The sequence below is a fragment of the Hevea brasiliensis genome, chromosome 16, assembly GCF_030052815.1.
Source record: "Hevea brasiliensis isolate MT/VB/25A 57/8 chromosome 16, ASM3005281v1, whole genome shotgun sequence".
Taxonomy (NCBI): domain Eukaryota; kingdom Viridiplantae; phylum Streptophyta; class Magnoliopsida; order Malpighiales; family Euphorbiaceae; genus Hevea; species Hevea brasiliensis.
The window spans coordinates 63,936,758-63,958,387 of NC_079508.1; the positions used below are offsets into that span (position 1 = coordinate 63,936,758).

At 32.1% G+C, this 21,630-nt stretch overlaps 3 protein-coding genes across 4 annotated transcripts; all 3 read left to right on the plus strand.

Annotated features, from left to right (window-relative positions):
• Positions 1-2,516: 2,516 nt before the first annotated feature.
• LOC110672367 (F-box/kelch-repeat protein At5g15710) lies at positions 2,517-4,881 on the plus strand. Its single transcript, XM_058137408.1, has one exon. The coding sequence runs from the start codon at positions 3,070-3,072 to the stop codon at positions 4,384-4,386; it is 1,317 nt and encodes a 438-aa protein (XP_057993391.1). The 5' UTR covers positions 2,517-3,069; the 3' UTR covers positions 4,387-4,881.
• Positions 4,882-10,144: 5,263 nt separating this feature from the next.
• Positions 10,145-11,994, plus strand: LOC131174397 (uncharacterized). The gene is made up of 5 exons (XM_058137409.1): positions 10,145-10,318; positions 10,413-10,471; positions 10,560-10,704; positions 11,119-11,192; positions 11,431-11,994. Exons 1-5 carry the CDS (start codon positions 10,189-10,191, stop codon positions 11,746-11,748), a joined length of 726 nt encoding a protein of 241 aa, XP_057993392.1. The 5' UTR covers positions 10,145-10,188; the 3' UTR covers positions 11,749-11,994.
• Positions 11,995-16,517: 4,523 nt separating this feature from the next.
• Positions 16,518-21,415, plus strand: LOC110672373 (calcium/calmodulin-regulated receptor-like kinase 2). 2 transcript variants are annotated; one of them, XM_058137410.1, is made up of 9 exons: positions 16,518-16,731; positions 17,771-18,161; positions 19,311-19,461; positions 19,887-20,013; positions 20,263-20,348; positions 20,430-20,501; positions 20,689-20,749; positions 20,852-20,892; positions 20,996-21,415. In XM_058137410.1, exons 2-9 carry the CDS (start codon positions 17,836-17,838, stop codon positions 21,290-21,292), a joined length of 1,161 nt encoding a protein of 386 aa, XP_057993393.1. In that variant the 5' UTR covers positions 16,518-16,731; positions 17,771-17,835; the 3' UTR covers positions 21,293-21,415. The 2 variants fall into 2 exon arrangements, with proteins under 2 accessions (XP_057993393.1, XP_021690829.2); XM_021835137.2 differs by having other exon boundaries at positions 16,524-16,731; positions 20,689-20,892.
• The last annotated feature ends 215 nt before the right edge of the window (positions 21,416-21,630 follow it).

Consider the following 21,630-nt stretch of genomic DNA (forward strand, 5'->3'; position numbering starts at 1 on the left):
ATTTCTATAATTTAAACCTATAAACTATTCAATTTTTACCTAATGTCAATGAAAGTCGATTAATTTTTATACCAAAGCTTCATACTTGATATGAATTTTGATAAGAATTTGAAATTTGCATACTTGGGCAATGACTTATTTGGCTAGAAATCATCATCCAATGCCAAAACTTGAAATCTAGGCACATAAAGACAAATGGGATTTAGAAAATTGAGGAATGAATGGATGGGATGGTATTGGATTGGGATGAGTTAGAGGAGAAATTGGTAACATTTTCCTCATAATTAGAATCGAGTGATACTCATCGCAACTTGCCATTTAGTGATTGAATTAATAATTTATTCTGATTGAGATTGTTGAGGTTTAGACATTTAGTGATGGATTTGATAATTTCTCTATGCTAAGGGCTCTACTTTTGAGTCACGAAAAGATCATAAGAACGATTAATTATTAGATATATTGAGAGTACTAAAAAAAAGTATTTTTTTTCTAATAGAAAAGTAAATTCTTCTTATAATATAAAAAATAAATCTCATATAATTATAATAAATGATATATATACACCAGGTATACCTCATAATTTTTTCATAAAAATTTAATAATTGACTTTCTTTTAAAGGCCGTTCACAGCACATCTTGTCTTGTGTACCAAACATTGCACTTCTTTTTTTTATTATTATTATATTTTAAATTTCATTTATAATAAATTAATTATTAAAAAATTAAATAAATTATCACATAATCATAATTTATTTATTAAATTCTTTTATTTTAAATATAAGAATTGACTAAATAAATTAATTGAATTTAATTTTTATAAAATTTTAAACTAAAATTTGATTTTGTTATATTTTAACAATTTTTTTATAACTCTACAAAGTGTAATCGTTATAAGAACAACCTTATTAGTTAGTTTCAAGACATTTTTATAAAGTTTGGTTTCAGTCATAAAAATATTTTTTTTTACGGTAAATAAAAAAAAACTAAATTCAAAGTCTTTTTTTAATTGAGAATTAACTACAACAACTGTTTAGCTGATTTTGGAGTTGAAGGTACACCTGGTACAACGTCTCAAGCAGAGGCACAATTAAAAAAAATTTTAAATCAATAAAAAATATATATATATATATAATCAATTTTTTTTTTAATAAAAATATACATATATTTAAATCAATAATAAAAGATAATTTTGAGAGGGTTATAGGTATATTTTATAGTTAATGTGTAATTTTGAAGGATTAATTCATGAGTAAGCTTAGTTTTGATATTTTAATTTAAATAAATTATAAATTATAAATTATTAATAATTAATAAAAAATTCAAGATTAATTAATAAAAAAATAAATTTAAAAATTTCGGAGTTAATATATAAAAATCAATGGACCTTCTATTAATAAACACATCATTCATTAAAAAAATTAAATATATAAATTAATAAAAGATCAATGAAAAATATATATATGTATATATAATTTAGAAAAAAAAAAAGAGGTAAATGGACCTTCTTTTAGTATGAAAAATCCACTGCTGTGAGGCGCCAATAAAAATTTAAAAAATTACTTAACAAAAAAATAAAAAATTTTACGCCTACTAAAAAAAATTTATAACTGGCACCCCCATCTGCTTCCAAGACCAGTTTTTATATCTGCAAATCACAGCGATATCTGCTCAGCCATTTTATTTATTAGCTTCAACTATCACTATTAGGATACTTAATCAGTATTCAAATTTTTAAATAACAAAAAACAAATTTAATATCCATTAATAACTTGAATTTTTTTTTTTCTTGATGTAATTTGTTAGTAATAATGTTGTTCTTCTTTATTGTTGGTACTGAATGCATGTCTAAATTAGTAATGAAAATTGGACTATAAAATAATAAGATTAAATAATTAATAGTATGCATATTTAAGGGCCCTAGCTAACTCTTTATTATTGTATATAATTAAGCAAGTAACTTTATATACAAGTATCTTATGATTATTCTATTCGAATAATATATTATTTGATACGCAATTATTCATTATTTATTTTTTTATATTATTTGAATGATTTTATTATCATTAATTCTCGTGAGTATTTGAGCTTTTAGGCTTGGTAAACCTTTAATAAACTTTTTTTCCCTCTTATTGAGTGCCTTTTGTGGTTCTTAGTTAGGTGGCATTGTTTGACCGATAAAAGGTCAAAAAGGCTTGGTAAATTTATTTTTATAAATTATTTTAATTAAGTATTTTATTATATTATTTTTATTATAAATTTTATTTAATAATTTTTAATTATTTTAATAATAAATATATTTATATATTATTTTTATTAAATACATTAAGTTTTTATCAATTAATCACTTTAATTAAATATATATCTACCTAAAATTTTAACTACTTATAAATTAAAATTAAGTTATAAACAGTAATTACTTGTAAGACAAGGGAAACACCCTCCTAATACAGCATAACACCCACAATTTCTTTTTCCAATATTTTTGCTAAATAGTTAAAAAAAAAAAAAAAGCAAATACAAGTGAGATTTTTTTTTTTTTTTTTTAAGCATAGTCTGAGAGAGTCTTCCAGGTTAGGTTCCTTTCCTGCTCTCATTTCTATGAATGCCAGCATCATTTTACTTCTTTAAGCTCTGACAGGCGTTCCTCACCAAGCGGATTTGATAATTCTCAAACCCAAAAGGTGAACAATTACTAAGTCACCACCAAGCTTCCATCTTTTTATTCTTACATTGATCTCTGCTCAACATTATTACTTTTTTTATTTTCAATCGATTTCTCGTCTGGAAGATTTTTAATTTTGGATCTCATTGCATATTGGGGTTTTTGATCTGAAATGTTAGCTGAGGTGGAGAGGATTTTTGTTTCTGTTGTAGACATGTGTTTGGTTAATGGGTTTTCTTTCTTGATGCCTAAAATGATCATTTCGGCTGAAAATTTTTTATTTTTTGCAATGTATTTCATGAACTAGAGGTTGCATTTCGAACTTAGGTAAGGCTTCTCACGAGACAGTTAGGGTTTTAAGATTTTATCGCTGTTGGGTCGTTTAGGGTTTTGAGAATTTATTGATTATGAACGCACTTGGAGAATCATCTGAATCTGGTTCTATTTTATCTAGTCCCACGTTGTCAAAAAGTGTGAATTTACGCGCTGATGATGCTTTTCCTAGGCAAGTGTCACCTATTAGGATTGGTGGCTCGAGGAATACAAGCCCCTTGGGCCGTGTTGGATCGAGGAATACCAGTCCTTCTAGGCAGAAGGCGATTAAGACCAAACCACGGGGTTTTGATGAGGAAACAGCAGCTACATTTGGTAAAGCTGTTCATCCTGATGTTCAAATGGAGGATAACATATGGGCAATGTTGCCTGAAGATCTACTGAATGAGATTTTGGCTAGGGTTCCTCCTTTTATGATATTTCGTCTCCGTTCAGTCTGTAAAAGGTGGAATTCCCTTCTTCAAGACGGCAGTTTTCTTAAATTTCACTCACAAGTGCCATCTCATGGGCCTTGTATTTTGACATTTTGGAAAAACACACAGACACCACAATGCTCAGTTTTTAGCTTGCCTTTGAAAACATGGTACAGAATTCCTTTCACTTTTTTACCACAGTGGGCATTTTGGTTGGTTGGTTCTTCAGGGGGCCTTGTTTGCTTTTCTGGGCTTGATGGTCTAACTTTCAAAACTTTAGTTTGTAATCCTCTCACTCAAACTTGGAGAACGTTGCCAGGGATGCATTATAATCAACAAAGGCAGTTGATATTGGTTGTTGATAGAATGGATAGGTCGTTTAAAATTATAGCCACCAGTGATATTTATGGTGACAAGTCATTGCCCACTGAAGTTTACGATTCAAAGCTTGACAGATGGTCACTCCACCAAATTATGCCTGCCGTCAATCTGTGTTCTTCAAAGATGGCATATTGTGACTCCAGATTGTATCTGGAAACTCTTTCACCACTTGGTCTGATGATGTATCAGCTCGACACAGGTTACTGGGAACACATTCCAGCCAAGTTCCCACGGTCTATGTTGGATGGCTATTTGGTGGCTGGAACTCAGAAGCGTCTGTTTCTAGTGGGAAGAATTGGCCTTTATAGTACTCTTCAGAGCATGAGAATTTGGGAATTGGATCATGCAAAGATTATGTGGGTTGAGGTCAGTAGGATGCCACCAAAGTATTTTCGGGCTCTGTTGAGATTATCAGCTGAGAAATTTGAGTGCTTTGGGCAGGATAATTTGATCTGCTTCACATCTTGGAACCAAAGAAAGGGCCTTCTATATGATGTAGATAAGAAGGTTTGGTCTTGGATTGCTGGATGTGCTCTTCAGTCGTATAACAGTCAGGCGTGCTTCTATGAGCCAAGATTTGATGCTTCCATTTACTAAGCTGACAATTTTGTGGTTTGCGGCTTCAGTCATTCTCTTGTTATTTGGATGATCATGAGATCATCAGAGGGTTGAGGCTTCATCTTTGTTTTGTGCTTTCTACATCTATCCCTCTTCTTTCCCTTTTGCACTTTTGTAAGGGTTCTCTTCTCCAGCCTACTAGCTAATGAGTTCCTTTAGTTTTGCACATTGGATTGGCTTTATTGGTGCAACAGTAGGAAGCAGGTTAGGTCAGCAAAATTTTCGATTGTGTTGTCAATGATGTCACCTCCTAGTACCAAGGCCAGATCCTGCATACACCTGGAGCCAAGCTCTGTGATGCACATTGACTAACCACTTTTATCACTTGATGAGGAATGGGCTTTTTAATGAATGTGCAAAATGGATAATGGTGTCTTGTGGGAAATTGTAATAAGATTTTCCCCCCCTTTTCCTGCTTATGTACATTTTCTGAAAATGTTTATCACATGCTTAATTGAGTTGAGTTGAGTTTTATCACATGAAATTGTGCAACTTGAGTCTATGATATCCTCGCTCATTAATTTATTTTCGTGGTGCTAATTGTGTGATGGTTGATCCCAGTTTAAGTGATATGGTTGCTTTGCTCATTGTGTTGTTGATCTTTGCTGTTCTTTCTATTTTAAATTGATTTTTTTTTTTTTAATTTTAAAATCTTGCTAGATTCCTTTGTTTTGGGCGTTGATGTTGCCCGAGTATCATTCGAATTCCAGGTTGCACTGTATTCCTTGCAGTCATGTGTACGATTTCTTAAAAGTGGGAGGACTCGTTGCCTGGATGATTTACATATGAGGAATGCATTTTTTATTATGCTAGTCCATTGCCCTTATATGGAGCATTTATCATCTTGATTATCATAAGGAATAACTATATAGTTCCCCTAAGATTTAAACAGTTTTTCCTTGAGACCTGTTTTTATGTTCCTGTTGTATTTGTCGGGTTGTGGTGTGAAACCTTCCGTTTACAGTTTCTTGGCTTTGTGACTCTGTACAAATTATACCTGGCCTGAGAAGAGGAAAGGGAGGAGGGTAGACAGAAGAAGAGGGAGGGGGGCGGCGCGGCAGGGAGGGAGGGATTTTTGAGATTTCTTGGAATTTATTGCTTTTAGCACCTTAATATTCTTCTGCTGGATAATTATTTTATTTCCTCGAAAATGGCAAATGGGTGGCATTTATTGTGATAGACACAAGTTTTTACGGTGATTAGATGGATCAGGATCTTAATTTATATCAAATAAATTTTGTACTATGATCTTGAAGTACATACATGCTTTATTTTCTGGGGAGATCACCCCATCATTTGTTTTCCGCATACAGTACAGCGGAGGATTTGTTTACCGTGTCACATTGCTGTATTATGTATATGAGCATTAGGTTTTGTTAAAGTTTGAAACATTTGAGCATTGGAAGGAGTACTTATCAATTGATCTGCAACTTCTCCACTGCTTGACTTCACTGATATATGTTGCATTGATGATAATTAATTATTAATAGTAAGCACTGCTATTCTTCAGGGTTTTGGAAAAATGGTGGGATTTCCAGCTTGATAATTGTGTTAGAATCTTGTTTGCCAGATTTTATTTAAACCCGAAATTTTAATATAAAAATACACAAATTTTTTAGAAGAATAAGGTCAGTAAATTGACTAAAATTAAGGATAGAAGACAATTACCCTCCCCTCATCATATAATAGTAACTAACCTGAATACGCTGTGGCTTTGATTATTTTTAACTAAAGTATTAAATGGCTGTCTCTTTTTATTTTATGTTATTGAAAGGTAGTAATATTCATTAGATTGAAAGGGGCTAGAGCCCAGATGCCAAGGCCTAAATACAACAAATCCTAACCCTATCCGGTTACTACAGCTTACTCAATCCACCAAACCTAACAAAACCTTAAGGAGAGACTCAGTTCTTTTAACCCGTAAAGGATTCGTTAAAACTACCCATCTCTATTGCATCACTTAGACGCACAATAAGGCTCACCAAGGAGCATGCACGGTTAGGAGAGACCATCTCAGACCACCAAGAATCGCAAGTAGTAGGAAACAACCATATAGAACTAAGGCCATGGGGCCAAAAGGAGCAGCAACCGCATCGTCCAAGGACGGAGGGTGATGATGACACAGATCATTGGCATTTCACTTGCGCCTTAGTCTCACGCCACACCATCAAAACAATGCTTCTATCCAGACAACGACCACGCAACAGCCCGACAGCAATTATACAAAATGACAAGCTATTTACATGCCTTACTTGAAGGGGAAGGGATAAATCCATGTTGAATGGAGGAGCCATCCCCTGCCTAGAGGGCCAGGGAATAGCCATTAAACGTAGAAACCGACGAGACTTGCTCTTGAGAATAGACTTGTGTTAATAGCCAGGAGCCCTAAGAATAGAGCTCCCCTCCTCTTTTTTGAGAGGGCCCTAAGAAAAGAACTTCAACAGAGGTAATGGGGCTCAATCATGGGGTCATGTAATGAGGCTTGGACCATCTATCTGAAGTTGGAATTTTTTGGATTTTTCAAGTAAACGGGTTGATAACTTCTAAAATTTGAGGTAATCAAAAGTTAAAACTTGAGAAATTATTTGCAAACGTGAACTGATGAAATATAAAGTGAAAATTATTTGATAAAAAAATTTAGTAGAAGTCCAAAGAAATTCACGATGGAACATTTCTGATTTTAGTAGAGAAGTAAGTTTATCAAATGGCAAGACAATTATTAAACATTGAAATGAGGCAAATGCATGCCCTTTATAGTAATACATGGACAATTCAGCCTTCCAGCCAACTGCCGAATGCCAACCCACAAGTATATGAATTTAATTTACAATCTCCAACAACCTTAAAAAGCTCCATGTTGGTACACTAAGTGCAGTGTAGGTGTACACCATCCATAGAAAACCATGATTTTGCATTTTGGCCTCGACACATCTTAGTGATACTAGTAATTACTTCAAGTACTTTAAGACTTGACTTTGGTAAATTGAGCCATACTATGTGTTTGTATGTGTCCAAATATCCATTGTTCTAATTGATAATCTTACCTTTCTCCTAAGTTAGGCAGAGTTCAAAGGAACCATCTTCATCAAATAAATAAATAATAAGAATTTCATTACAAAGATGCTTGCTTTCGGCCATGTTTTGTGCATAGTGAATGGTGGACTTTGATGGATTTTAATAGATGAAAGATTTTGAAAAATCTTGGGATTTTTAATAAATTAATTTTAAGGATTTTCTAATTTCTCAAAATAAAAATAAAAAAAAACACTAAAATATTATTCCCCAATCAGAAAAAATAAGAAACAAAAAAATGGTCGAAGGAGCTACATCAAAAAGATTTATGTAAGTGTTTTTCATATTGTTTTGAGAAGGCTCCAAAGAGTGAAGGTGTTTTACCTATTTTTCTGTGTTTGGTTGGCAAGAGTAAGAAAATAAAAATTTGGAAGCTTATGAGTTTCGGTTCATTTGTATTTTGTTTTCATTGTCCTCTTTCTTGGACATTGAAAAATTTTGCTTAAAAAAAAAAAAACACCATTTTCATGAAGGTTCAGAGAGATTTCCATAAAGTTAGAGGCTTATCATTAACGGGTTAATTTCCTAATTAAAAAAAAAAACTTGCACAGTATAATCAAACGGATTGCTGAAACAAGCAGCTTTTTTCTTCCCTTGAGAATGGAGTTTCTGATGACTTTATCAATAAATATATGAACCGACTCAAGCAAGCAGAATCAGAATCACTCTTCTCAAGGGGAAAACCACAACATGCCCTCTGTCCTGTTCTAAACTTCAGCACTAATAATCTAGTATTAGGCTTAATTACTGTTAAAACATTGTAATTAGATTTAGTAAATCCATACAGTAATCACTTGAACATGTTCCCTCAAGCTCTTAATTTGATGCTCATGCATATGCGTGCCTCTTTTTTTGGAACCACCACCGCCTCCTCTTTCTCATCACCCTTAACTTTTCAATATGGTACTGCTTCATTTGATTTTTTTTCCCCTTCGATCCCCGGCTCTCTCCCTCTTAAATTTTTCATTCATGACACATCGCTTGATTATGTAGTTTGAAACCTTTTCTTTTTATAATCTTAGGTCTTTGAAATTGGATTTGGGCTTGCTCTAATATGAATTTGTTTCTTGTAGTCTTATGTGAAACTTGAGAAACAATTGCTTATTGTATATATAATTATATTCATTTTTTTAAAAAATATTTTTTGTTAATTAATAAGTTTTAATTCAGTATTATTAAAATCGTCTCTAAAATTATAAAATTCAATGAAAATATAGTTAATTTTCGAGCTAAACTAATATATATATTATTTCTTCCTAGCCAAAAATAAGAGGAATATATCCCACATGAGTTTGCAGAGGCCAATCACCAAATCAAGATTTGACATCTCTATACTATGTGATGACAAACAATCTTTAGTCACAATACCCTAATTTCCCCTATGCATTGCAGCCTCCATTAAAGAGGCTACCAGCAGCTAAAAACAGAAAGATTTCTCTTGTATTCTGAGCTATATAAATATGAACATGGTGAGACATATGCATGGCGTTTCTATATAGAAAGATTCCATTGCCTTCAAACAAAAGGAAAAATATCTGTGTTTTCTTGGCTCAGGGATACCAAATGTACCTAATGCCCCTACAACTCTAGGGTATCCAATGGAAAAGAGATTCCATTTGTTTTTCCACATTCTTTTTGCTTCTGTATATGTGATCTATAACTAAGATGAAGATCTCTGACGCAGACTTAATTAATTAAATATGCCAGGTTTAATTATTGAACTTATTTATTATTTAAGCAGTGCTGAAGATAGAGGATGTCTTCTTGTTCAAGAAAGATATAGGAATATCTTGACCACATTCATCTCAACCAGAGACTGAAGCCACTTGGCCAGCTACTACTCAAATTTCATTAGAAAATGGCAAAGAAAAAAAAAAAAAAACACTCAGCCCTTTATTTGCAGCGCTTACAATGTGTTCCCTATTTTTTTAGAACATTTTTTTAAAAATTTTTTTCAAACATACATATGTATAATTTATTTTTACAGAACATATAATCCTAGAAAAATCTAGATCGTTATTAAATTATACTACTTAGAGAAGATCACTACAGCTTTAAAAGTTTTTAATGCCCAATAAGCCTTTATACCAATAATTAATGAGTAAATTTTTATAGCTTGTTACTACGTAATTCCTTTTTTTTTTAATTTAATTCAAAATTTCTCGTATTTTAAAGAACAAAATTTTTAATCTTTTTATTAAATTTTATAAAAAAATATTAGTTCATTTATTTCGATTTTATTTAAAAAAAATTAAATAGTACGAATAATTAAAATCATATTGTTAGTATAAAATATAAAAACATTTTAATTAAATAATTAATTTTAACAAAATTACAGGAGCTTATAATAATTTATTCATAATTAATTAATATTGACACCAAAACAATGAGTACAATTTCCTTTTTGCATGCATGGTCGTTGATAGGCACAAAACATCCACATTTCTCCATAAAAAATTAATCTAGCAGCACGCCTCAGGGTTCAACCCATTAGACCATGTTCAAACTTTTGAAAACATCGTTCCTAATTAATTTTTTCATATATATATATATATTGAGTTTTCCTAGCTCTGAATGTAGTGTCAGGAAGTAATATTTATTTTATGCAGGAAGAAAGGCAGGTGTGGGAACCCTAGCTTTGACTTGTGTTTCAAACGCTCTATAAAACCCACTTTATGTTTCTGCTAGTCTCCTCTCTTTTTGCAGTTGATGAAATACGGAAACACAAAAAAGAAAAGGAAGAATCATCAAAAAATGGCGTTTATAAGATTAGTACTTGGGCTTCTCTTTGTTGTGAATGCCCCTAGAGACTACTCTTATGCACATGCTCACCAAGAAGGTATGTTTCTGTCTTATTTAAGGTGATTAATAAGTAGGAAATTAAGCCCATAAAAAAAAAGAAGGATTAATCAATTTGATCTTTGATTATGTAGAGTGGGAGATGGATAAAGATAAGCTTGTGGTGCGTGAAGATATTATGTCTTCTCAAAAGGTATTGTAGCTAAGCTTCTTGATTCTCTTAAATGTCATAATTTTTGGTTCTTCTTTTGTTGATTAGTGATCAGTTGAGTAAAATGCAGGAACTTGTTGATGCTTTCACCACTACCAGCACAAGGAAGCTTGGATTTGGAGGAAGGAAAATGGTAGCTCATGAAGGGCTGATGAGGAGAAAATTTGAGAAAGAGCAAAGTACTATTCAAGAAGGGGCTTCAGAGGATATCTCAGGTGCAAACTGCTCTGATATCAAATATAACTTTGAAGTAAAGGGGAATTATAGTGTAAAATATAAATTTGAAGGCCGAACTGCTAGTGCTAAGAAGAAGAAGAAGTAGAAAGAGATTGATTTTGTAGCTTTTGGCGATGATTATCATGGACCTAAACACCTTACTCCTAAACATAACTGAGTCATCATGATCGATAATCATGAGTTGCTTTTATAAGATCCCTTTTGTCCGTCCTTGTTTTTGCGTTTTACTCGCATTGCTATGTACAATATATTCACTGCTTATCCATGTGAAATTACTTGCACTATTTAAGCTTTTTGTACTAAATTGTAAGATGTGGCGTGTGATACATAATATATTAAGAATATTGATTCATTTTGGATAATTAATTTGTTATCTGAATGTAACTATGCAGGAGAACAGAATCATGCTTCAGTCAAGCCTCTTCAAGAATCACAAGACCAATATTTGAATTTGAATGATCATAAGGTATGCACTAATTTTCTTTTTGATCCATTAGAATTTGTTAAAAAGGGCAAAAAAAGTGCACCAAACCAATGATTAAAAGATACATATACATATATACATATGTATGTGTGTGTGTATATATATATATATATATATATATATATATGTATGTATGTGTATATCAGTATATAGTTAAGTACTAGCTAGTGTCTATATTTTAATGTATATTCAACCTAACTTAATATTTTTGCACACCCAGAAGAACATGAGCAATTTGAAGCGAAAGACACAAAAGTCAGACAGCTGGGGAAGTCCAAGGAGTGAACCAGTCCATCTCCCAAACACCAACGCTAAGCACTTTTATCAAGATTCCAAGAAACTGCCAACCAACGCCAGCTTGGAAAATCTTTCAAGATCTGACAAGCTACTCTCTCATCAACCTCAAGCAACAGTTCCAAAAAGTGAAACGCAAAGGCTTCTTGAGGCAACTAAAGAGATAGTAAACTTGATGGCCAGAGATTATAAGGGAATGGCTCGCCGCAAGCCCCCAATCAACAATCATGTGCCTATTCATTGAGAATTAATTAGTAGTGTTACTTAAACCCTAGCTAGATGGGCTTCTGACTCACAATTTTGCCCCCCTAAATAGAAAGTGAAGTCCCTGAACCCATATCTAGGAGATACAACTACTTTGGTATTGGTTTTGACAATGGCATGCATAGGAAAAGGAAACTTTTTTTCCCTTCTAACCTCACACTTAGATGCAGAAACATATACCTTTTGTAATGTTTAATTTCTCATGTATGATCCTGGCAAGACTGTTTTAATTTATGATCATGACGAGATATATACAATTTAAATGTATCGATCGATTATATGTCTTTATTGATTACATTACTTTGAACAAGCTCAGTGATTGTTGGAGAACAGACCAATTTATCGATGATACACAACGAGAAGCTAGAACAGAATATACAGCTTCAGTGAGATGAAAACCATAAAAAAAAATTAATGTTTTATTTGGATTAGGGCACGGTTGTAGCAATGGAATGCAGGCAGAAGTCCCATCGAACCAAGTTTTGCAACGAGGATTGCTTGAATCAATTAAGCCTGCAGGAATCAATAATGAAGCAAACGCGCTAATAAATGCCAACAAATTAATTATTTCATTCAATTTGATTATTTAAAAATATATTTGCGTATATATATATATATATATATATATATATATATATATATATATATATAGAGCGACGCTTGTTTGTACAAGGCAAAAGAAAAAAAAAATTAAACTTTATATGGATCCGGTCAGTTTTCTATGTGCTTAATTTGAGCCCAATTTATTTCGTCTTAAGATTTCTTATTATTTTTTATTCTTTTATCAATCAACGAAATTAATCTAAATGGGGTCGCCTTCCCCAATTGGTTTCTCTCTTGAAAATTTCTCTCCGAGTAGCCCTTAATTTCTGAGGCTCTGTCTTCGTCTTCTGCCATTTAGTGGCTCCCTCTGCCCCTCCGGGCAAGGGGGGTCTCCATCCCCTTGTCCTGGATGTGGGTCGCCTTCCCTACCTTCGGGCAGGGTGATTATGCATAAATAAGTTTGTTTTGAATTACTTTTATAGCAGATTTGTGGTTGTGGAAAGAAGGTTTTCTCGATCTGCTTATAGAGCTTTGTCTCTGATTGTTCTTTGCCTGAGTTTTTGCAGTGCATGGGCTACCAAATGGTATCTTTTGGCTTGTCTGGGTCTTCTAGCTGCATGCAGGGGACGGTATTGGCAATGACTTTGATCTGACGGCTTACATCTCTCAGTTGCCTTGAGGCATGGGGATGGATGGGTTCACTTTTAGCTACGGGGTACCTCTTGGGGAGGGTACCGGTGCCATCCTTTTGGTACCCAATCCCTCAATACCCAACAAAGCTAAAGAGCTCTGCCTCGCGCCCATCTGGTTCCCTCTCCTTTGTATTTTCTATTCTTGCCAAGGTGATGGTCTCATGGTTCTTTCATCATTTGTTTAAAGGCTTTGATAGGCTTGCTTCCCTCCATGGGTACTTTTCAGGTTCTACAGTGGTAGGTGTTGGTTGCTGATTAGAAACCAGGTGCTTCATGACTTCTTAGTTTCCCTGGAGTAGCTCGGTTAAGCTTGGTGGGAAACGACAACAGCTTAGATTGCTTCTTCAGATCCTTGCTTTTTTCGAGTCAATTTTAGCATGCTTAGAGTTTTTCTAGGTCTCTAGCCTTGATCGGTTCTAGCATGGTCTGCAACCTATTATGGTCTTTGTTCTTTGACACAAGTCTTGGTTATGCCAGCTTGGTCTTGTATGTGTTGAATCTCATATGAATCTTTTATTTGTACTGGCCAAGGCCATTTTATGTAATGAACTTTATATCTTTGGTTAAAAAAAAAATCAACGAAATTAATCTTGTGAAAAAAAAAATCTCTTTTTTTAAATAGTAAAAAAATATAATTTATTAAATGAAACATTTTATTGTGAATTCACTTTTCCGTAAATATTTCATTTTTACTCAAAGTATTGATTAAATCAGAATGTAAAATTTTGCAAGAATTTAATTGATTAATTCTCGTGATTAGAATGAAAAATTTTAATTCATTTTAATTTAAAAAATTTTCATTTAAAAGAAGTAGAATTCGTATATAATAGATTGTGTGAGAATTTTATAGATTGTGTGAGAATTTTTTTAAAAATTTTTTTATGAGTGATTTATTCTAAATAAAATTTAAAAATATTTAAATTTACATTTCAAATAAAATTTTATAAAATTTGAACATAAAATTAAAATTAAAATATTTATTGTTATAAATATGTACTATATTATAATTATTAGTTAATCAAAATTAATTCTCTAATAAATTTCTAAAATCAATAAAAACTACAAAGAATCAATCACTGCCGTAACATAATTTTTATTTTAAAAAAAAAGTACAAGAAGTTTTACTAATAAAGTGTTTGGAAGGAATGAATTTTATAAAATTTTATCGAATTCATTTTAATTCAAAATTTTATATTTGAAAAAATTATATATATATATATATATATATATATATATAAATTTCAATTCTATAATTTAAATTCTGCAGAAATAGATATAATTATCTTAAATTCTATCAAAATAATTAAAATTTTTAAATAAATTTCAAAAAATTTATTACAAAAATTATAATGACAAAATTACTCATACTTAAACTCATTTTTTCTCCCCAATCTTCTTCGTATCATCTTTACTTTTCTCTCTCTTTCGAGATTTGCTAAATAACTAAATTTCAACAGTCTTCTAATTTTATATATAAAACTGAATTTTGATTAAAAAATTATTATATTATTAAATGACAAAATTTTTATGGAATATTGTATATACCATATGGTCCAAACCATATAAAGTGTGAACAAGTGAGAGAATCAATACAAAACCAGTAGACAATTGATGATATTAACAAAAACTTTCAAAATCTCAATCTCACAATTAAAATTACAAATAATATGTAAAAAAAAAAAATTCTCATGGTATCAAATAAATGAGACAAGTTAAAAGTAAAATAAATATTATTTATTTTATAAGATTAATATATCAAAAATATTTTAAAAAATAAATGTAAATAAATATTTAATTTTGCATTTATTTTAATTCTACATTTTAAATTTTAGGGCGTAACTCTCCTATGATAGTTGTCTTGGGATCAATGCTAAAGTTGGCATGGTTCCTGTGTCAATAAGTAGGACAAATAGGGGCATATAAGGAAATCATCAAACCAAAAAACTCTAACAAACCGAATAAATTTAACTCAAAATTAATGATTTATATATTTAAATATTAATTTAATTTATAAATAATTATAAATTAATTTTTTTTATTATATTTTCGGGTTATAGAGTAGAGATGAATGTTAACCCGAACCGATTGTAATATTCTCTCTCTCTCTCAATATATGCATATATATATATATATGGGGCAGTGGTGTGCAACTGTCCTTAGCCTGCTGGGCATTGCGAAAAGTTGATGGCCTGCAAACTGGTAAGAGGGAGTTGACCCGGTCAATGTACGGAATTTTAAAAAAAAATTATAATTGGTCCGGCCAGCCTCCTATTTATGTAAATGTCACTATTAATTAATTAATTATATATATATATATACATATATATATATATATATATATATATATATATATATATATATTTCATGGCCCATTGTATTGTAAGAACCAAATTTCATTATTCCTCGCCCAAAGCTTCACATGCTTGCTTTTCTTTAATGTATTTGCATTATGATATCAACATGCAAATGAAATAATTAATCATTGCCTGCCCTACATAATTTGTTCGGGACAAATCAGAATTTAATATGTTGTCACTCCAATAAATCTTTTTAATTTAATATTTAAAATTAAGTAATCATAATTTTTTTTGAAAAATAAAATTTTATGAAATGAAAAAGGTGACTTTAAATTAAGTAAAATTAATATTATTCTGGTTAATTAAATTATAAAGTTTTATTAATAACTGTAATTTAGAAAAAAATATAATTTATATATTTAATAAGTAAATTTTATTATATATTTTATTTATTAAATTTATAATATAATAAGAAAAATTCTAATTCAATATGTAAATAAAAAAAATTACGTGTAATATCACTATCACAATTAAATGTCAACGAAGTTGTGAATAAAAAAATAAAACAAAAAAAAATTCCATTAACTGTTTCAGACTGTTCATTTATTGTTAATTTTTTATTATCAAGAAATTAGACTTTTTGCTCTCAAATTAGCAGATTAAAAACATAATTAATGTTGTAAAAACAACAATTAAAATATTAAATTATGTTAATCGTGACTCGATTATTAAATAATTATAACCTATCGACCTGCTAATCAAAGCACTGCTATGTCACCCATCCTCTCTTCTTTTTTTTTTTTTTCTTTCTATTTTTTATAGTTGGCAAAATTGAATGCAAAAGCTTTTCCTTCTTGAAGCCTAATTCATTCTAACCCATGCATTTAAATTGACCATTAACATTTTACTTAAAATAACAAGTTAACTAATTTTCTAGGGATGGTTTGAGAATTGGGACAAATTTTATTGTCATTATTATATTACTACCTTCTTACTATTTTAAGTAATGTTTTGGAATTTTTTTTTATAAAAATGAAGTTATTTAATAATTTTTTTATAAAAATTAATGATTGAGTTTTTATAATATAATATAAAAAAATTATATATTTTTAATTATAATAAAAATATATATTTTTAAAATGAGATTAAAAATTATGACTGGAAATACAATGAGTTAGCGGCGGATAAGTCTAAGCAAATTTATATTGTCATGGGATTGGTACGATCTTTCCTTATTATTCGCTTTTATCGCCTTTCGGCTTTGCCGCTCCCCACCACAACCCAGAAAACGACTCTCCAAGTCCAAGTCACTTCATTCTTCAGTTCTTCACTTTCTTTCTTTCTTTCTCCCTGTGTGGCTATCTACAGATATTTGAAAAGATGAACAAGCATGTGATGTATAAGCGGATACTCTGATCACCAGTCTGTGAGGTATGTGCTACTTGTCAACGATTTATCAGATAAATTTTGTTTATTTGTGTTTTTTTGGTTTGTTTTAGTTACTTGATTCTGGTTGTTTTGTTGGATTTGGGTTTTTGGGTACTATTCTTTTTTGAGATGGATGTGATATTTTAGACTCTGGTGGTTTTGATGATCAGAGTATAAGTGTAGGCGATGGGATTTTGTGGGTATGTGCGAGTATCTAGCTTTTTACCGGATTTTAGGTATCATGGTGAATAGCCGTCTTTTAGTTGTAGATGAGAATTGTTGCCAGTATTTGTTCTGCGAATAATTTGTCGTTCTCTAAAGAAGCGGGCAACCTCACTTTCCTGGAAATTGGAAATAACGCATAAATTGTCTCAAATTGTTGATCAATAGTTTGTTATCGTTGCCCTTGATACTTTTTATCAATGAACACAACTACCTACTTGTTGGGTGCTCTAAAACCAATAAAATATACAAGGGGCTACAACGGTGGTAATGGACTGGTGAAACTTATTATATAGAATGACCATCTCCTTTAGATTCAACTGAGATTTTCTGTTTTAAGAATATTATAACAGAAATATGCCTAGTCATCTTCTTCATTTTCTAAATTGTACTATTGTCCATTGTATGGCTGTCCTGTGAACTTATATGGCTCAAATTCCAAACAATTATTATAATGACTTGCTTGTTGTACTGTCTTTTTTAATACCCCTTCTTTTACTTCTGCTTAATTTTATAAATATGTATATTTGTTGGATTTCCTTTATTAGGGACCTTATAGTTTTTGTATTTGAAATAATATGCTTTTCTACAATGGCATGTTCTGTTACATTACATACTGGTTCTGAGTTTGAAGTTTCTTGCATACTGCAACAGACTAGCATTCAAGTTCTAACATACACTTGATCAATATTTTCTTCTTTTGCATGGGTGTCTAAGATGCAGGAAAATATAAAAATTTTTGCTCTTATACTTCACGGGATATTACTTGTTCGGAAAAAAATTCTTTAAAAAACATAATGCTTTTGTTCATTCATGACAGTGTACCTCCAAAAATTTTCAATCCCAAAATGCTTTTGCTGCTTAAGTTCCAAAAGAGACCAAAGAATGGTTCGTGAAACTGATTTGGTCATAATTGGAGTCTCTGTTGGTTTGGCCCTTGGTGTTGCGATAGCTTCTCTAGTATTTTTTGGCATAAGGTGGTATAAGAATCGTGCTCATCTCCGACAGTGTGCAAATGAGCGTAGTCTAGCAACCCTTCCTATACGCATAAATGGCTTGGAGACTAGCAATGACTTCAGTGCATCACTTACAAATTCCACAACCATTCACCAATCAGAACAACCTCCGAAAAGTTCACAATTTTTTTGGTGGAATCACCACAGTAAAGATCAGTTTACGTCTACATCAGGCATACTTAGATATTCTTACAAGTATGTAAATCTCTAAATTTTAAGCAAAATTTTTGTTATATATCAGTTTATGTTTGTGTTGTCATGTGGCTTAAGTCTTCCTTTGCTGGATTCTTATGTTGACAATAACCATGTGCAGATCTTTTATTTTAAATTAATTTCCTGTAGAAAAACCATGCTTTGGTGTTAAAAAGTATTAGATATGCATTGGAAAAATAGAGCTTGAACCATTTCACTTCAGTCACATATGTTTATTCCATTTTTCTTTGGTCTCAATGACAACATGTGAACAAATTGACCATGGAAACTTTATTAAGAGTATAAAGTTTAACTGCACAGCATTTGTTTTGGAAAAATAGAATTTATATCCTTTTGTTAGCTGTTGTGCCACTGGTTGTGGGGGGGAATGATCTCATGGTTTTTCAAAATCTATGCAATTTAGTTTGTGTAGTATGTTGCCAAATGTGGAACAATATAAAACACAGAATCAGAACTCTTAAAGTGCTTTTGGCAGATTGGTAATACTTGGAATTTGCTTCATAATCAATCTAGCACTTGGCCGCCAGTCACTCTAATGGTTCATAAATGAGTGGTGGAAAAGGAAGCTGCAATTATCATGAAGTTAGCATGGTTCTGAATATTTTGTGTTGGTGGAGGCCTTTTTTTATGTGTGTTGGAGGGGGGAGGGGGGGGGGGGGGGGGTTGGGGTGGGGGTGAAAGGTGAAGGGGAAGTCTTGGTTTTGTTAATGTTCTAGCCCTCTCCCTCTACTCTTTCATTTTTTTTTTTGTCCTCCAATTTTGTCGAGTAGCATCTATTTGGACAACTAAAGAGGCGCAAGTCAAGCGCGCAAGAGAAGGGCATGGAAATGGAAAAACCGAAAAATAAAAACTGCTCTGTTATCTTCTGACTTTCTATTCAGAGCATCACATCTAAAAGTGTAATATATGCTACTGGGCCAGTTTCATGCATCTAAATTATAAAATCATTTCTACAGGTGCTTCCCTATTAGATTTATTTTTTCTTCAGTGTTAATAATCTGGGGGTTGGTATTAAAGCGGGCTTGAATTTATGGTCTGGAGTATTTACCACCAATTTTCACCTATCTAGAGTCCTTTATCCAATTATTAAAGCATTAAAGTATATTATAAGAAGTTATTTTAATTTTTCAGGGATATTCAGAAAGCAACACAAAATTTTACAACTATATTGGGACAAGGTTCATTTGGTCCTGTTTATAAAGCTGTGATGCCTGGTGGAGTAGTTGCTGTAAAGGTTCTTGCTTCTAATTCAAAACAAGGGGAGAAAGAGTTTCAAACAGAGGTAAGACCCAGACTAACAAGACTAGCACTAGATACTAGAAGAGTGACTTCTATTCATGCCCTTCTACATTTGAAGAATTGCAAGTTTAGAACATTTCAAGCCATTAAATCAAGTGCCATTAGACTATTGTTGTGAAATGATGGTCTATCACTCTTTTCTGTAGACTATTGAAAATTGTCACATTTCAGGATCATTAGATTAATTCTTGGAGGAATTATTTATTATAAATGCTTCTGAAGAGTTAGGCAATAGGCAACTATAAATATAAAGAAAGGTTCCGCAGACAATTTATCTCTGTCCACACGTGTGTCCCCAATGTTGCTTTTGTTATTACAAACATTTTTTGAACTTGAATTACATTCTTATCATCTGCATTTTCTAGAAAGAATGTTCAGTTTTTATTTCTTAGCCTTGTCCTCTTGCAGGTATCATTATTGGGAAGGCTGCATCACCGGAATCTTGTGAATTTGTTAGGATATTGTGTCGATAAAGGACAGCACATGTTGATCTACGAGTTCATGAGTAATGGGAGCTTGGCAAACCTTCTGTACAGTAAGCTCAGAAGCCCCCATTTGTTTGATTTGTTATACCTTTTCATATTTTGGTAAATATCCAACCATATAGAAGGAAACTTCATTGATTAAAGCTGCATTATACATTGTGGTCATAGGTTATTGTTTTCTGTTGCTAAAATTTTGTGCAGCATGGAATTATGCCTTTTCTCATATAATAAGATGGCAATTTCAGTTTCTTTTTTCTTATCTCTTTATCTCTTAAAAATGAACATGTACATTGAACCAGATGAAGAAGAACTAGTTTTGGGCTGGGAAGAAAGGCTTCAAATTGCTCTAGATGTTTCACATGGAATAGAATATCTTCATGAAGGGGTAGGCCAAATTACTTCTCATAGTCCCCTTGTGGAATGCTGCCTTTATGATATGTAGCCATGTGACATTTTCCTGGAACAGGCAGTCCCACCTGTTATACATCGTGATTTGAAGTCGGCTAACATATTGTTGGACCAATCAATGAGAGCTAAGGTAAGCTACCATATGAAGTTAATCTTAGACATATTAGTCCAAAAGTTCAAAACTAAGATACTGTCTATGGTGTTTATATCAAGAGTATAAATGAAAAAAAAATTAATGATTGAAAAGGATAGCTTGATAGTCAGTTGCATGCCTTTTATCTTGTGATTATAGACATTTGCTGGTAACTTTATGTTAGGTTGCTGATTTTGGACTCTCAAAGGAAGAGGCCTATGATGGGCGAAACTCTGGTCTGAAAGGTACATATGGCTACATAGATCCGGTGTACATAACCACAAACAAGTTCACCATGAAGAGTGATATCTACAGTTTTGGCATTATCATCTTTGAACTCATTACAGCCATCCATCCACATCAAAACCTAATGGAATATATTAATCTTGTGAGTGTTGATGCCCTCGCCAGTAGTGTTATTTCTTTCAATAATTTTCCAATGCCTCAATATGAAGCCTTCTAACTTTTCCCCATAAATTTTTCTGGAAAAGGCTGCTATGAGCCCAGATGGTGTAGATGAAATACTAGATGAGAAACTGGCAGGAGAGTGCAACATTGAAGAAGTGAGGGAACTAGCTGCCATTGCTCACAAATGCTTGCAAAAATCACAAAGGAAGCGACCTTCAATAGGAGAAGTTTCACAGGCTATATCAAAGATAAAACAAAGGCCCCTTGTTAAGGAAGACACCATGTCTTTTGCCAGTCAAGATTTTTCAAGAGTTTTAAGCAGGATAGAGGATCAGCATGTGGAGTTGAGTAAGATGACCAGCATTAAAGAGAGCAGTTAAATGACCAGAAAATTTTTTTTTTTTTTCTCTACTGCTGTCAATTTTCTACCAACTAATACTGACGATAGAATGTGATATGCAAAAATAGGTAAATGAATCAATGAGATTTTTGTGTTACCTCAATTCATCTTGTTGTAGCAGTTAAAATTTCAGGAATAGAAATGCTCCCTTTCTACTTTGTGCGAAAATTTCACTGATATATCTTGGTTCTTTAATCCGCTTGTGTTTCTGCGTTAGACGGGGTGTGGAAAAGAGTAGGAGCATCCATGGTTCGGTTCAGTTTGGTAACTGAAAACAAGAACTTTATATAAGCGTGTGCGTGTACGGGAGAAATAGGT

What these genes read in the sequence shown, in the direction of transcription:
- LOC110672367 (XM_058137408.1), top strand. Translation starts at nt 3,070, where the DNA reads ATGAACGCACTTGGAGAATCATCTGAATCTGGTTCTATTTTATCTAGT.
- LOC131174397 (XM_058137409.1), top strand. Translation starts at nt 10,189, where the DNA reads ATGAAATACGGAAACACAAAAAAGAAAAGGAAGAATCATCAAAAAATG. An exon ending in TGCACATGCTCACCAAGAAG is followed by an intron (nt 10,319 to 10,412) that starts GTATGTTTCTGT and finishes TTGATTATGTAG; the next exon opens with AGTGGGAGATGGATAAAGAT. An exon ending in TGAATTTGAATGATCATAAG is followed by an intron (nt 11,193 to 11,430) that starts GTATGCACTAAT and finishes TTGCACACCCAG; the next exon opens with AAGAACATGAGCAATTTGAA.
- LOC110672373 (XM_021835137.2), top strand. Translation starts at nt 17,836, where the DNA reads ATGGTTCGTGAAACTGATTTGGTCATAATTGGAGTCTCTGTTGGTTTG. An exon ending in AGAAAGAGTTTCAAACAGAG is followed by an intron (nt 19,462 to 19,886) that starts GTAAGACCCAGA and finishes GTCCTCTTGCAG; the next exon opens with GTATCATTATTGGGAAGGCT. An exon ending in CTTGGCAAACCTTCTGTACA is followed by an intron (nt 20,014 to 20,262) that starts GTAAGCTCAGAA and finishes ACATTGAACCAG; the next exon opens with ATGAAGAAGAACTAGTTTTG.